The sequence below is a fragment of the Lacerta agilis genome, chromosome 6 (assembly GCF_009819535.1).
Source record: "Lacerta agilis isolate rLacAgi1 chromosome 6, rLacAgi1.pri, whole genome shotgun sequence".
NCBI lineage: Eukaryota > Metazoa > Chordata > Lepidosauria > Squamata > Lacertidae > Lacerta > Lacerta agilis.
The window spans coordinates 86,732,677-86,746,952 of NC_046317.1; the positions used below are offsets into that span (position 1 = coordinate 86,732,677).

The 14,276-nt window shown below is 38.3% G+C and overlaps 1 protein-coding gene across 6 annotated transcripts in view; it reads right to left on the minus strand.

Annotated features, from left to right (window-relative positions):
* Positions 1 to 1,360: 1,360 nt before the first annotated feature.
* Positions 1,361 to 14,276, minus strand: part of DIDO1 (death inducer-obliterator 1) — a 69,014-nt gene continuing 56,098 nt past the window's right edge. For all 6 annotated transcript variants that reach the window (XM_033153705.1, XM_033153703.1, XM_033153708.1 and 3 more), the window contains 2 exons: positions 13,490 to 13,685; positions 1,361 to 5,385 (listed from right to left, as the gene is read on the minus strand). In XM_033153705.1, coding sequence (XP_033009596.1) covers positions 2,087 to 5,385; positions 13,490 to 13,685 — 3,495 coding nt within the window. In that variant the 3' untranslated portion in view covers positions 1,361 to 2,086. The remainder of the gene's footprint in view (positions 5,386 to 13,489; positions 13,686 to 14,276) is intronic.

Consider the following 14,276-nt stretch of genomic DNA (forward strand, 5'->3'; position numbering starts at 1 on the left):
TTTTGTTGTTGTTAAAGAAACTATTTGAGTGACGTATTCCTTGTTTTACTAAGTGATCTCTGGCTGAAGAGCTCATCTAGTGGTTGCAAAGTCAGCTACCCATTCCTCTTGCATCTTCTGAAAATAGAGATACCCTGTTGTGGAATTAACCATCCAAAGAAACTGAAGCAATAGACTAGTGTATTTGGATTAATGTGCAAGATTCTGCTATCAGTTCCTATGAACATTTTGATACAACAGCTTTCTTTAGATGTTTATTTGACTTACAGTAACAAAAACCTATGAAGTGTCACATTTAATGTACAGTGATATATTCTGAAATATAAAATACAATTTACAGAAACCCGTCAAGTAAACCTAAACAAACACTTGATTTTGCATACTTTCATATATGTCTAAGTTAGAAACATACTGAATAGAAAAAAATTACATCATAGTAGATATTTATGGTCTACACTACCTCTTTCTTTTTAATATTTTTGCAAAAGAGTTTTGCATACAGGTCATTGTTTAAATCAGTTTGTCCTTTATGTCTGAAGTGTAAGATGTACCAATATAAAGTGTAAATCTGTAGTGATTTATTTATGGGAGTAGTGCTACTTGAAATGCAGATCTGAAAATGCCAATGTTACAAATCTATTTTTACATTTGCAAAATGTTTATAAAAATATCAAAGTAACTGCTCAACTATAAGTGAATAAATCCAGTTAAACTGGTAGGATTTCCGCCCTATGCATTCTTTTGAATTATGAACTTGAAAGATACAGGAAAAGTAATAGTATACTGCATTATTTCACAGTGAAAAGCTCTCCTCTTTAAAGCAGATTTGTTAGTACCAGTTTTACTATTCCATTTTTTACAAAAATATTTACAATGTTATCAAGATAGCCATGAGTGTGGCAAGAACAGGACTGAGGATGTATTCTAGCCTAATTTAAGCACTTTTAAGTTCCACATATTTCAATGGGGCAATTATTACATACTTAAATGTCACCCATTGTTATTAATAAGACTCAAAGGTACTTAACACAACTTGTCCAGATTTTACTTTTGAGCACTGGAAAAGTCAAACTGCTTAAATTATCCATATTCATTCTGCACAAAGGACTAGATCTGCAAACTACTCTCTCTTCAGTCAGTCATTTGAACCATTTATAAAATGTTTTGCAATAAGTATGTTTTAAAAGTTTAGTTGCTTTGTATAGTGTCATTAATTTTTAATCAATTACACTTTGTGTACAAATTCAACATTAAAAACCTTTAAACAGGAAATATGGTTACTTACTCAGGCATTCATTTTTTTTTTGTCTTTGTTGAAATCTGTAACTCAAAATGCCCTCATGTAAAAAGGAAGATAATGAACCTAGAAGCTTAATGTTTATTATTCAAATACTCTGCCAGCTGCTAGAAATACTGCTCCCCAGCAATCTTTCTTTAAATACACAAAATCCTGCTATAATTAATTAGCTCAAGACAGAAATGTTGGGCTCTCTTGAATGTAGGAACTACTGAACTGAAACACCAAAATACTATATATTTAAGATGTAATGGTATGGCTTCTAAGATATTGTTTAAATTTTCATAAAATTACATTTCAAGTTAGTGGAAAACATAACTTTATATCCATAAAAAGCAATGTGCTCATTGAAGAGTTCCCATTTTTACTTGTGTAAATGGAAATTTAAAGACAAAGTAAGTAGGAAAAAAGCAACATTTTAGAACTGTAATGCTACGGGCATTAGTTTTTCCGTGTGGATGGAACATTGGATCCCCTGGTCCCAGACCCCTGGTCTAGCAGGCAGTGCAATGGTCCAAGGCTAAGGGGAAACAGTACTCAGGCACAGTGCCCATGCGGGAAAGGATTGTGCCTTAAAATATCTTGTAGAGGGGGGAGGCAAACAAAATGTAGCAAGTCCAGCATGTACCTGCTTAATATATGAATATATGCATTTACAATCCAAAATTTCATTTGTGAAACAGGTTTTACCAAACTATGCCTAACAATCAGAATATACAATATGTACAAGTAATAAAGAGTCATGTTTTTCTTCCTCATGTGGCTCATTATTGAAGAATAATTATGTTTCTATGTCTGCTTAGCGGAAGAAGCTTCTGCATGTGATGCCCTTTGGCCACCAGTTTGTGTTTCTTGCTTAGAGTCCTTATCACACTCCTTACTTTTACTCCGGTCCTTGCGGTCTCTTGCTCTGTCTTTGTCACGGTCTCTATCCCTTTCTCTATCCCTTTCTCTGTCTCTACTTCGAGCTCGTTCTCTGTCCCTGAATCTGTCATAATCACGGTCTCTGCTTCTTGATCTGTCTCGTCTTCGGTAAGTATCTCCATCTCTGGTTCTGGGCCTCTCTCTGGTTCTTTCCCAGTCTTTCCCCCGTTCTGAATCTCTATCCCTGTCTTTGTTATAGTTTCTCTCTCTGTTTTTATCCCAGTCTTTTTCTTTATGTCTCTCCCATTCCCTTTCTCTCCCCCTATTCCAATTTCTGCCACGGTCCCTTTCCCAAGCCCAGTTGTGGTCACGATCTCGTCGTCTATCATCCGTTACTCTATTTGATCGATTATCTGACTGATCAGACTGCTCTAGTATTTTTTCCTTATTTCCTCCCTCAAATCTCTCTCTTTGTCTCCCTTCAAAAGTCTGAGCTCTATAGTCATTACTTCGGCCATCTCGAAAATCAGATGCTGACCACTGTGCTTCTGTCTCAGAACCCTGCCCTGAAGTATTAGGATGAGAGGCAGGTGGTCCAGTTTCATCCCACATCTCTTTCCTGTGCTGAGGTGGATGACTTGGAAGATCCAAGAGTGGTCTGGGGCTTGGTTTCATACCTTGCTGAGATTGTCCTGGAAAGTTATGTCTATTTGGGGGAGGTTCATTTTTTTCTGGAAATAGACCAGGTGCAGATCCCCTTGGTCCTCCAAACTGATGTGGTGCTGGACCTCTCTGATTTGGAAATCTGGGTGGTGGGCTCCCTCTCCGTTCTTCAAATGGTGGTGGTAGAAGTCCTCTTGGTCCTGGCATGTGACTTGGAGCAGGTCCCCTTTGTCCTTCAAACTGATTTGGAGGTGGACCTCTTGAACCACCAAAATGATTAGGTGATGGACCTCTTGGCCCTCCAAACTGAGGTGACGGGCCTCCTCTTTGACCTTTAAATTGATTTGGTGGAGGCCTTCTTGGGTTCCCAAAAGGAAAGGATGAAGGTCCTCTATTTCCCATAAACTGTGGAGGCTCAGGTCCTTCAAATTGTCCAGGACCACCACTCATCTCATGATATTGGGGATCTGCATATTGGGAATCCCTGTGCTCCATGTGAGGTTCCCTATGATCTTCAAATTGAGAAGGTGCAATTTCTCTTGGCCCATCAGGAAATGATGGTGAAGGGCCCCTATTATCACCAAAATGTGGTGGTGGTGGTGGTCCATGCTGTGCAGAAAATAAGGAAGGAATAGGTGCTCTTGGGGCTCCAAACCTGTTGGGTGGAGGCCCTCTTTGTCCATCATTATTTGGTAGAGGATTATGCCCTTCAGTAAACTGTTGTGGTAGACCCCTCTGTCCATGGAAATCTGGAGCACCACTCATTAATGGAGGACCGCTTTTGTGTCCAAGAGAAGAAAATGGGGGCACACCTCTTTCTTCATCATTTTTAATTGTGGGTGACTCCATTTGTTCATAAAAGTGGCAAGGCTGTGGATTTCTTTGGTCTTCATAATGTGATGGACCTCTTTCTGTTTCAAAATGACCAGGAGCTTTCTCCTGAGATGTGAACACTGGGCTTGGAAAAGAATCCCTTGCTACCCCTGGAGCATTTTTCTCCTGAGATTCATTTGACCAAGCTACAGTCTGAACACTGTTAGGTGAAGAGAAAGTAGGGAGGAAACATGGATTGACAGGGGTGGGTAGCAGTACTTTACGAACAGGTGCAGTTGTAGATGTTTCAATAGAAGCTGGTTTATTTACAGTTTCCTGGTGAACCTGTGGGGCATTTTCAGGGTTGAAAGTAGGCACATCTTGTTCAGACATAACAGGACCCTTTTCACTAGTAACCCATGTATCTTTATGACTAGGATGAGGGACAGAAATCAATGTTTTATCTGCTTTGTCAAGTGCAGTTTGCAATGGAGCTGCATAGCTGGGTGGAGGAATTTGTCCTGTAGGCGATTCTATAACATGCTGCTTTACATTAGAGTCAGCACTTTCATTACACTCTGTTAGAATCCTTCTAGCTTGTCTGGGATCTCTACTTTGTCTAGGATCACTTCCCTGATTTAACAATTGAGTTTGACTTGTGGATGTAGGCAATTCAGATTTTTCAGTAGTTTGTTTTTCATGTTGGAATAGCTCATTTTTTGCTAGAGATGATTTCGGAGGTGGTGACATCAAAGCATCAGAAACTGAAAAATGAGCCATTGATACACCAACAGCTGCTCGTTGTTGCCTGAGGGCTTCTTCTTGTTCTTCCAGCTGTCTTTTCTGTTCTTCTATTTGTTTGTTTAATTCTTCTAACATTTTCTGTTGCTCTATCAAAGATGGTGGAGCAGATATATCGGGCACAAATGGAGAAGATGCTGTCAAGGAGTGGCTTTTAGATTCTGAAAACATTTTATTAGGCAAATCATCAACAGTAACCTTTGCCTCTTCTAAGATAGTTTCATCTTCTGGATCATAGGCTTCATCTTCTAGCTCTGAAGTGTCACATCTTTTTTCAAGACCACTTTCACAACTTTGCATTTCAAAAGCTTTCTGTGGAGCATACTCTTCCTCAGGATCATAAGGCCTGTCATCTTCCTCCTCTTCTATAGCTTTATCTTTCGACATTTGCCCAAATTGCTGCACAATGGGATCAAGTATGGGAGCTGCTGGTAATCCTTCCTCACCAACTGTTTGCATTTCAGTCTGAGCACCTTCAGAATCATTGGAAACAGGATCAAAAGATTTCTTTTTCCCGAAAAGAGTTTGCAGGATGTGATCAAGTGGTGTGGCTGATTTTGAAGATGAGGAAACAGTAGAAGATGCAGTAGTTGTGTTAATTCCCAACACAGAAGCACTTGATTGTGCAACAGTGGCTGAGCTTCCAGCTTTAATTGATGACAATATTTTTAACACAGAAGGTGGCTCTGGGGGTGGAGGTGGTGGAGATCCAGGTGGTGTTGTACTGACAATTGTTTCTCCAGTATAGAGAGAGAATTTTGAAGGTTTTTTCTCTTGCTGAGAAGCCATATTGCCTTTAGGGTACGCAGATACTTCAGTTTCTTCCTGCAACTGAATCCTGCTTTTCTTTTCTTCCATCTTTTCAGTTTCCAGTACAGCTGAAGGTCGCTTAGTTTTCTGACAAATTACTAATCCAAGAATTAAGTTTGGACGTGCTGATTCAAGACCTGTAAGACAAAACAAGATTTAATGTAAGATTTTTTTTAAATTAAGCTTGAAGTCAGTCATTGCTAAGATTTGTAACAAACAATGTGAAAAATGTTACAGAACACCATGCATACTCTACTTTATCAATGAATGTAATAATCACAACTTAGTGGAAAACAGCACATTAAAGTAACTATCAGACTGTAACTAAGTCAAAAACTGTATTTTCTTCTCAATATTACTGAGAAACCAATATATGCTTTTATGTAGTAAAACTGGTAATTGTCACTTGATGATAATGAAGATGTTGTTGTTATCATCATCCTAACTTTCCCCCCAGACAGATACTCAAGGCTGCTTACAGATAAAATAGAAACAGCTAAAAACTTAGGGGAGGGGGAGACTATTTGATTCACAGCACCAGCCCTTTCCTTAAAAACAGTCAGTACCAAAAAGCCTGTTGGAATAAGAATGGCTTCACCTGCTGGCCAAAGGACAGCATGGAGGGAGCCAGTCTAACTTCTCTGCATATGTACATGATGCCTATGAATGTTCCTCCATGGATCATGTCACTTATCTACAAAGCACAACCCTTGCAGTACAATCCTATGCCTACCCACAACCAACTCCCAGTAAGTCCAATGGTACTTACTCCCAGGTGAGTGTGCATTATTAATTTGTTCATCATCCATCCCACAAGGTCACATGGCAGGTTACAGCAATGTAATGCACAATATTAATATCATTTAAAACAAATACAATCAAAATAATAGGGTGGGACCCAAAAATATATATCTCAGGTGTCAAAGGCCAGGGTAAAGAGGTGTGTTTTCAGCATGCACCAGAAACTACATTTTTAAAAGGTGCTGCAAGCATCTCTGTGAAGGAATTATATAACTTAGCAGCTGCCGCATAGTGCCCTCTCCCAGGCCAACACCACCCAGGGTGGCGGAACTATCAAGAGGGCCCTCTCTGCTGATCTTAACACCAAAGAGGGTCTGTAGGAAATTAGGTGCTTTAGACACTGGGACTTGTGGAAATTGGGGTTACAGGAGTTCTAAATGGAACCCCAGTAATTTGGCTGCTGTATTTTTTTAACAAATTAACCTTTCAGAGACTGATTAGAGCCTTAATAAAGAGTGGATCTTTATTATTATTAGTTACTTGTGGAATCCTCAAATTTAGGATTCCAGAAGTAACTATATAAATTATCAGAGGGTAATAGAAAACTGCATTTTTACAATTTCCAAATAATTAACAAGTCAACAGCCAGATGAGTAGGGTATTGTTGTTGTTGTTGTTTTGTTATTGTTGTTGTTGTTATTATTATTATTATTACCACCACCACTACTACCACCAGTTTTGCCAGTCCTACTTTCAGCAGACATACAAACACATGATCTTTCTGTAAGTCATATTGATGGTTAACAAAGCACTGCATAATGACTTTGGGGGAAATACAGAATTACTCAAAGGAGAAATGGAACAAAGTTAATTATGGAATAGACTGCTGAGAGAGATATTCAGCAATTTCCAGTTTAGTTAAATGTTTCAGTAAAGATTTAACCTTACAAGGTTAGTATCACTAGGTCAACAAACAGAATATACATACACCTAGGCTTTTACCATTCATACTATTATATATGGAAAACGAGTAACAATAAAGAAGCCCCTGGAAACCACTGTGGTTCTGTTTCATAAGGTTGCACTAAAGTGTTACATTACTATACATACAACAGAGACTCCAGCCCTAAGAACTGGACAGTCATGTAGGTGAGTCTGATAATGCATTGCTTTTTCTTTCCTCAACTCCAATTTTACTGTCCATTCTGCCCACTTGTGCAAACATTCAGGAATATAGTTAAGAGTATATTAATATTATAAACTTAAGAATAAATGCCATGATAGTTCACACCGTAATAGGTTACAGCAAAACAGATCAAATATTAAGTAGTCTATTTCAATTTATTAGAAGAGTGCTAAGTAATGAGGAAGAAGGATCTCATCTTTTGAGAATAATTTTATTTCCAATTTGCATTAAATGTATTATCATTTGGAGAAGGATAAGGGCAAGTACAATATTCAACTGATGCATTATTTCCAAATTTGTAGTCTTTTTATATCTTAGTTTTGCATTATATCCAGTACTTTCATCTAGCAATCCCAGTGATTTAGCCCATCAGATGCCTACCACAATCATTAAAGTAATAATTACTGGAGTGGCTACTACTGTACATTTTGACAGTCAATGCATTATTTTGATTTTCTCGTTTTAGTTGGTTGTGTCCAATTCTCCTTTGTGTGTGATCTTTAAGTAAAGCTGAAGTACTAATCATCTCCATTACTATTACTCTTTAAGATTTTGATCTTAACACTGATATGTTTATTAACTTGTTGCGCTAAATATATTTAATAGGGGGGGAAAACTTCACTTTGTTTCTCTGAAAATGAAGGAAGTTGGCATTTCAGTTGAAAAGTATAAATTGTTTGGCTGCTTAAAATGTAGCATGTGCTCAGAAAGTCTGCTGAATAAGGATAAAAACCAATGACTTAACAAATGTATTGCATGAAATAGTAAAGTACTTTTAGAAGACAAAATGTTTTAGAGCAGCAAAGAATGATCATAACTCCACATTTAAAAAAACCTGGTTGTGAAAAATGTTTATTCTGACCTTTAAAAAAATTAGTTTGTAATTCCGAAGGAAGCTGTCATTTGCATCCCTTAACTGTTCCGACTAATTTATCTTCCAGTCCTTTACGCCATTACCTGGAAGTAATTCCCATTGAACTCACTGGGCATACTTCGGAGTGACCACGCAGAGAATTGTGCCTAACCTTTCATGGACAATTTGATCAGCTTTTGCCTATTAATCTTACAAAGATCTGTGGTACTCCACATAAACTTTGGTGTTCTCAGAAGAATCCACCTACACTTCTATCAAGCCCTGTTTTCTCATTCCATCAATTTTTGATACTCTGAGCAGTTCTACTGTAATGCTGGCATTCAAAAGTGTTGTGTAGTGTTGAGCTAGGCTTACTGGAGTCAAACTATATATACTTTTATTGCCCTCAATGTGGCCAACCCAGTTTAAAACCAAGAGCACTAATGGGGACGTAGGTGAGAAGTTACATGGAAATAAAAATGATTTTGCATTAGTTAACTATAACTTCTTGTGCACAGCTAAGAAGTATTAAATAATTGGTTATAAGTAACTAACCTAGTTAATTTAGAAAGGGTGGGCAGATGTTTTATAAACCAGCTTATAAAAACAAACCCTATAAAATTAAAAACCACTACCTAAGAAAGCAGCTTCTGTGTGGATGTTTAGACTCTGTGGATAATGGAAACATGAAGCAAGCCAGGTTACAAGCAATGACTATTGGGGAGAATGTGACAAAGAGACTATACTCTTTGTAGAGGCATAATGAGCAACCGTGTAAGCCTTTTTATTTATTAAAGGTTATCAATGGCTGCTACATGCCTCAATGGCTCTGTTCTACCTCCAGAGGCATTATGGCTCTAAATACCAGTTCCTGGAAATCTAAGGTGGGCACAGTGCTGTTGTGCTCATGGTCTAGTTTGCAGGCATCCCACAGGCATTTGGTCAGCCCCACTGAGAACATGATGCTGGTCTAGATGGGCCAATGGCCTGATTTAGCAGGTTCATCTTATGTTCTTATAAGAGCCTAGCTTTAAAAACATTAACTACTCCTTAAAAAAAAAACAACCTAGTATTGTTTTTACTGTACACTATATTCCTAGATTGATCTGAATTTGAATCAGAGGAAAGAATGAAGAAGAAGAAGAAGAGTTTGGATTTGATATCCCGCTTTTCACTACCCGAAGGAGTCTCAAAGCGGCTAACATTCTCCTTTCCCTTCCTCCCCCACAACAAACACTCTGTGAGGTGAGTGGGGCTGAGAGACTTCAGAGAAGTGTGACTAGCCCAAGGTCACCCAGCAGCTGCATGTGGAGGAGTGGAGATGCGAACCCGGTTCCCGAGATAACGAGTCTACCGCTCTTAACCACACCACACCACACTGGCTCTCTTAAAAACAGTCAGTACCAAAAATGTAAACTATATTAAAAATATGACCCCTAAGGGAAACTTATCAATTCCTGCCTAATTGCTGCTGCCCATATTATGAATTCAGGTAAGTATATGGAGTTTTGCTGTTTCTAAGAAATTAAGACATTCATGTCATCACTCCCATACTTTTAAAAAGCCCCGAATGCTTATTTCTTGGCAGAAAACCAAGAATTTTTATAAATAAAAGATTTCATAAAAGATTTGTCACCACTGTAGGTGCAAACCAGTGCTGCTCATTAAGCAGCTGTAGGGATACTTCAGTGATCTTTTTTACAGCCTTCTTTACCTAAACCTCAATAATGTCCCTTATTGATAACTGGAATTGGCAGCAATACTAAGACTGGTTTACACAATCCCTCAATGTTAGTTGTGCTCAGCCTGACCAACAAGCGCAAGCTATCTAGCAAGCAGTATGATTATTATAGTTGCTTTTGAGGAAAGCAGAAAATGAATTTCAGTAAACAAAATGAAACAAAAAAAAAAGGCTGTTGTGCCCTATAAATATTGCTCCTCTTCGGAGTCACCAATCATTTTGGGCCAGTGGGCAATGTGCATATTGGAAAAGTTGTGGGGAATACCACACACACACAGAGAGGGGAGAGAGAATGAGGAGCCAAACACACACAGGAACCTATTCTGTTGACTAGAATTGAATGCTTTCTTCAAGTCTTAATTCCAGAAGCAGGAAAGGCTCTTGTAGGCACATGTGCACCTGAGAGTCCCATGTTGATGATCCAGAATGTACATAGTATTGTATTATAAATAATGCATCAAAGGTACAAGAGGTGCTTTTTCACTGAGAAGATCCTCCTTCCAATTACCAAGATACTCAATATTCTTCTTTTAATATTATTCTAGCTTTGGGCTAGGGAATACCTATTGACTAAAATATTAAGCTTCTGCTGAAAGAAACACCAAGCTTCAATAGTGTATGAAGATGAGTTCTGCAGATATCCACTCCCGATTCCACTATTCAATGATTTCATTTGTAGATTTGAGAACATGCTAACTTCCTTGGGGGAAAAGAGACACTTCCAGTGTTTGAAAATATGTAAGTCAAAATGGTCTGTGGAACAAAATAGAAAATCTTCATCAAGTTTCAGCATAAATGTCTGCAAGTGCTGAAAAGGTTTTTAATGAATAGAACCTGATTCCAAGAAGGCATGCTTGTTGTAATTGTGGCAGCTGGCAAGGGACCATATACTTGAAGGATCCACCTAGGTTATCCCACCTCCCCTGCCCTGCATTAGTCAAGTGTACGAAAAGAAACTGTCAGATAAGAGACCAAGTGCTCCTTGGACATTCTACTGCTTAGCAGTGTCAGGTATGTGAATCACACACATGGGACTGATGATAGAGGAGCTGTGATAATTCATGTAGGTTGGATCAATATCACTGCAGATTTCCTTGCAGGGAGTGGGGCCTGGGACAGCCATTCTGATCCATTTCCCATATTTCCATTCTCCATTACTAATTGAGAAGAAAAAGCAGGTAGCAATGAAGCTTATTTCAGCAAACACAGAATGATTTAACTAGTTACAACTTTTAACTCCTAAAGTTCAGTGATAATAACATGTTTCAGTTCCAGTACAAATTATGTTTTCTTTTCCTTTCTTGGTTTTGACATCAGCTGAAGTGACTTCTTGTGGAACAGAAGTCTGCCATGCAGCAGTCATCTAAATGGTCCAGGCACAGAAGAGGAATTCACATGATGTACTCCAGCTCTATTATTTATGATCACCACTAGTTATGTCACAACCATTTCACTTACAACCTCTGTCTCATAAAATGAAAAGTAAACCATACTTAGTCCTAGGTAAGTCCTATGAAATTTAATAGGATTTACTTCTAAGATATGTAGAGGATTATACTGTCAAGCATATTGTAGTCTCTATCTTAAATATATCAGAGCAAGCTCTATTGAATAACTGATACCAACTAATACCAAAATATTTTAGGTTATTGGTTTTGTAAAAATATTTTGTTCCAGCCTGGTAAAGCAACAGTCTGAAACCCAGAATTGATCCTGTGATACAGAATATATATGTCTCAACTATGTGTGTGTGGATAACACTTTTAGCAGCCTAGCAGGTGTCACTATAAAATAGAGACTTATTTTACTAACTAGACTGAGTCCAATACATGGTTACAGCCACTAAAACATCTGAATTGAAAGAGACAATGACCACTTTGCACAAAATACATTTTATTAAGATGATGTAGTAAGAGCAGTAAATTTCATTAAAATATATGGATAGCAGATTTTATACCTCTCCCCGTACATGTCCGCATACACCGATAACTGAGACAACTTATCCGAAAAGATTCTAATAGGCTTAATGTATATGACTCACCTCAAAACACAATAGGAAATTATTATTTGGACTGTGTCCTCTATTTATTTTTTTTAAATTCTGCTGGTAGAAGTATGTGTATGCTGTCATCAAGGAGGATTATGACGGGGGTGCTTTCAAACAAATTTCCCATGTCTTCTGAGTTGTCACAACCCTATTAGAAGACTTCTCGTCCCCTGAACTTTTAACTAGGCCTTCAGAATCAAGAGCAATGTGGAATCTGAAAAAATGCTTCAGGCAGTCCATATTTTGAAATAGTGGTTCTTTTTTCAGCTTTAAGTAGTTTGAAAGAAGGTTCTTTGTTTATAGGATTTTAGAGTGTGCCCTGTTAGTATGGTTTTCAAACTGCGCTCTAGGGATGCTTGGGTTTGTCAAAAGCTTATGAGGAGTTCCTTAAATGACTGGTACTCTTTCAAGGAAGTTCAGTTTGCCATAACCAAACTTACCCTGAAATGCAGTTGTGGGGAAATGTCAGATTTGTTACAACTTCTAAATTGTAATCTCAGTTCCAAGAGGCTGACAGCTATGCCTAACAGGCCTGTAAACTGAGTGTGTGCCCTAGACTTTTCCTGAGAATCCTCAGCAAATGGAAAAGGGTTGAAGTTCAAGATTCAAAGTTACAAGATTCAAAGTTACCTCAATTTTCTCTTCCCTACCTAGCTTGTTTGTCACAAACTAAAGAGACTGGATGAAAGTCTTTTTTCCAGTCAAAATGGAAATTTCTTGCGATTTATCCTGGAGCCAAATTTCTTTACCAGCATATGTGCAGTATTGTGTGGTTATTTATTCAGAAGGAAAACATACATAAATAGCAGGATGACCTCTTAAGAGTGCAGAAGCTCAGGAATATAGTATTGAAATAAACCATACCTTATTTCTAATCAGTTCTGACTAATTAGTATGCAGCATTTGTTTGACTAAAATCAGTTTTAGATAGGAAAACAGCATTCCCTCAAGAATTAAGACAGAGACTGTGGTTTTCTATCAGTGCCAAGACAGCTGATGGAATAGTGTGTTAACTAAACCTTATTTATGTGTGTGTCTCTTTCAGCTATGAAAGCTTGAGTTCCTTGGGACATTCCTCACACCAGTGGGTGAGCTCAGTGCCGAAATCTTGAGATCTTGTGAGTTTTTGATTGTAGAAGTTCAAGCACACCTATAATATAGTCTGCAAATGACAATCTTACCTTTCAACATCAGTGATGTTCTGTGGGCTTTCTGTCTTTGCTTCTGTTTGAAGATGCTGAGCACTTCTGCTCATTTGGAGCATGTCATGTTGCACACCAATATTTTAAAACTTAACTAACCTCCCTGTGCCTTTTTAAAAGATCAAAGTTCTTGTAGTTATGTCCCCCAATTTCCCAAACTATGATTTGTATATAGCAGGGACGTCCAACTTCTAATAGACTGTGATCTATTAAAAAATGGCAGTGATCTACCCATTGGATTGACCAGAGTTGTTGAGCTTTTGTTTGGAAAGCATCAAAGTTGTTGAGCTTTTTGGGGACGGCTGATCCTGCGATCGACCAGAGACACCCCGCGGTCGACCGGTATATAGTACTTTTCCTTTCTACATTTATCCAACTGAAGTGTGTGTTATGAATGATGTCTGGTATGGTATTTATAGTTGTAACATAGAAGGGCAGAAGTATTTGGTTTTCCTACAATTCATTGCTTACCTGGTCCCTCAAAGGGTAAAAGTTTGGATGGAATAGGATCCTTTGCACTGAGAGGAATCAAATAGAGGTCCTTGACATGTCTGTTGTTATTAGCAACAACACCAAATCGGCCACGACTGCTAAAATAGGAGTACAGAGAAATGTAGGAAGGCACCTCCTCTTCTGTTGCAGGATGGAAGCGGATCAAACATAGTTCCTATAATACAAAAATATAAAGGAAAAATACCAACCTATTGCTAAATAAATAGCAAGTGAGGGCAACATGGCATCAATTCTTATTTAATTTCTATACTGTCCTTCATCTAAGGATCACAAGGTAGTTTACAAAAATACATACCATAATAACAAACGGAAACAATAACACCCCCCTCCCACGCCCCACATACAGTTTAAAAAGCCATAAATTGTATAATTAGCCAAAGGTCTGGGAATGCAATAAAGGCACCAGGTTAGCCTTCCTGGGGATAGCATTCCACAAACAGGGAGCCACTGCAGAAAGGGCCCGCTGTCATGTGGCCACTATCTGGACCTCTCTTAGAGGAGCACATGAAGAAGGGCCTCAGACACTGATTGCAGGGTCTGCGGCAGTAAATATGGAGTTATGCTGGTGATCCGAAAGATGGTGCAGCTTTAAAAAATGCCTTATTTCACTGCCATCAAATAAGCAAAGATTATGTAAGAGCTGAATTTTTCATTATTAAAACACTTTTAGGGTTAGATCTAGTAAGGATTCTTACTATGATGGTTCATATGAAGTCAATGATAATTTATGCTGTGCTGGAAATTG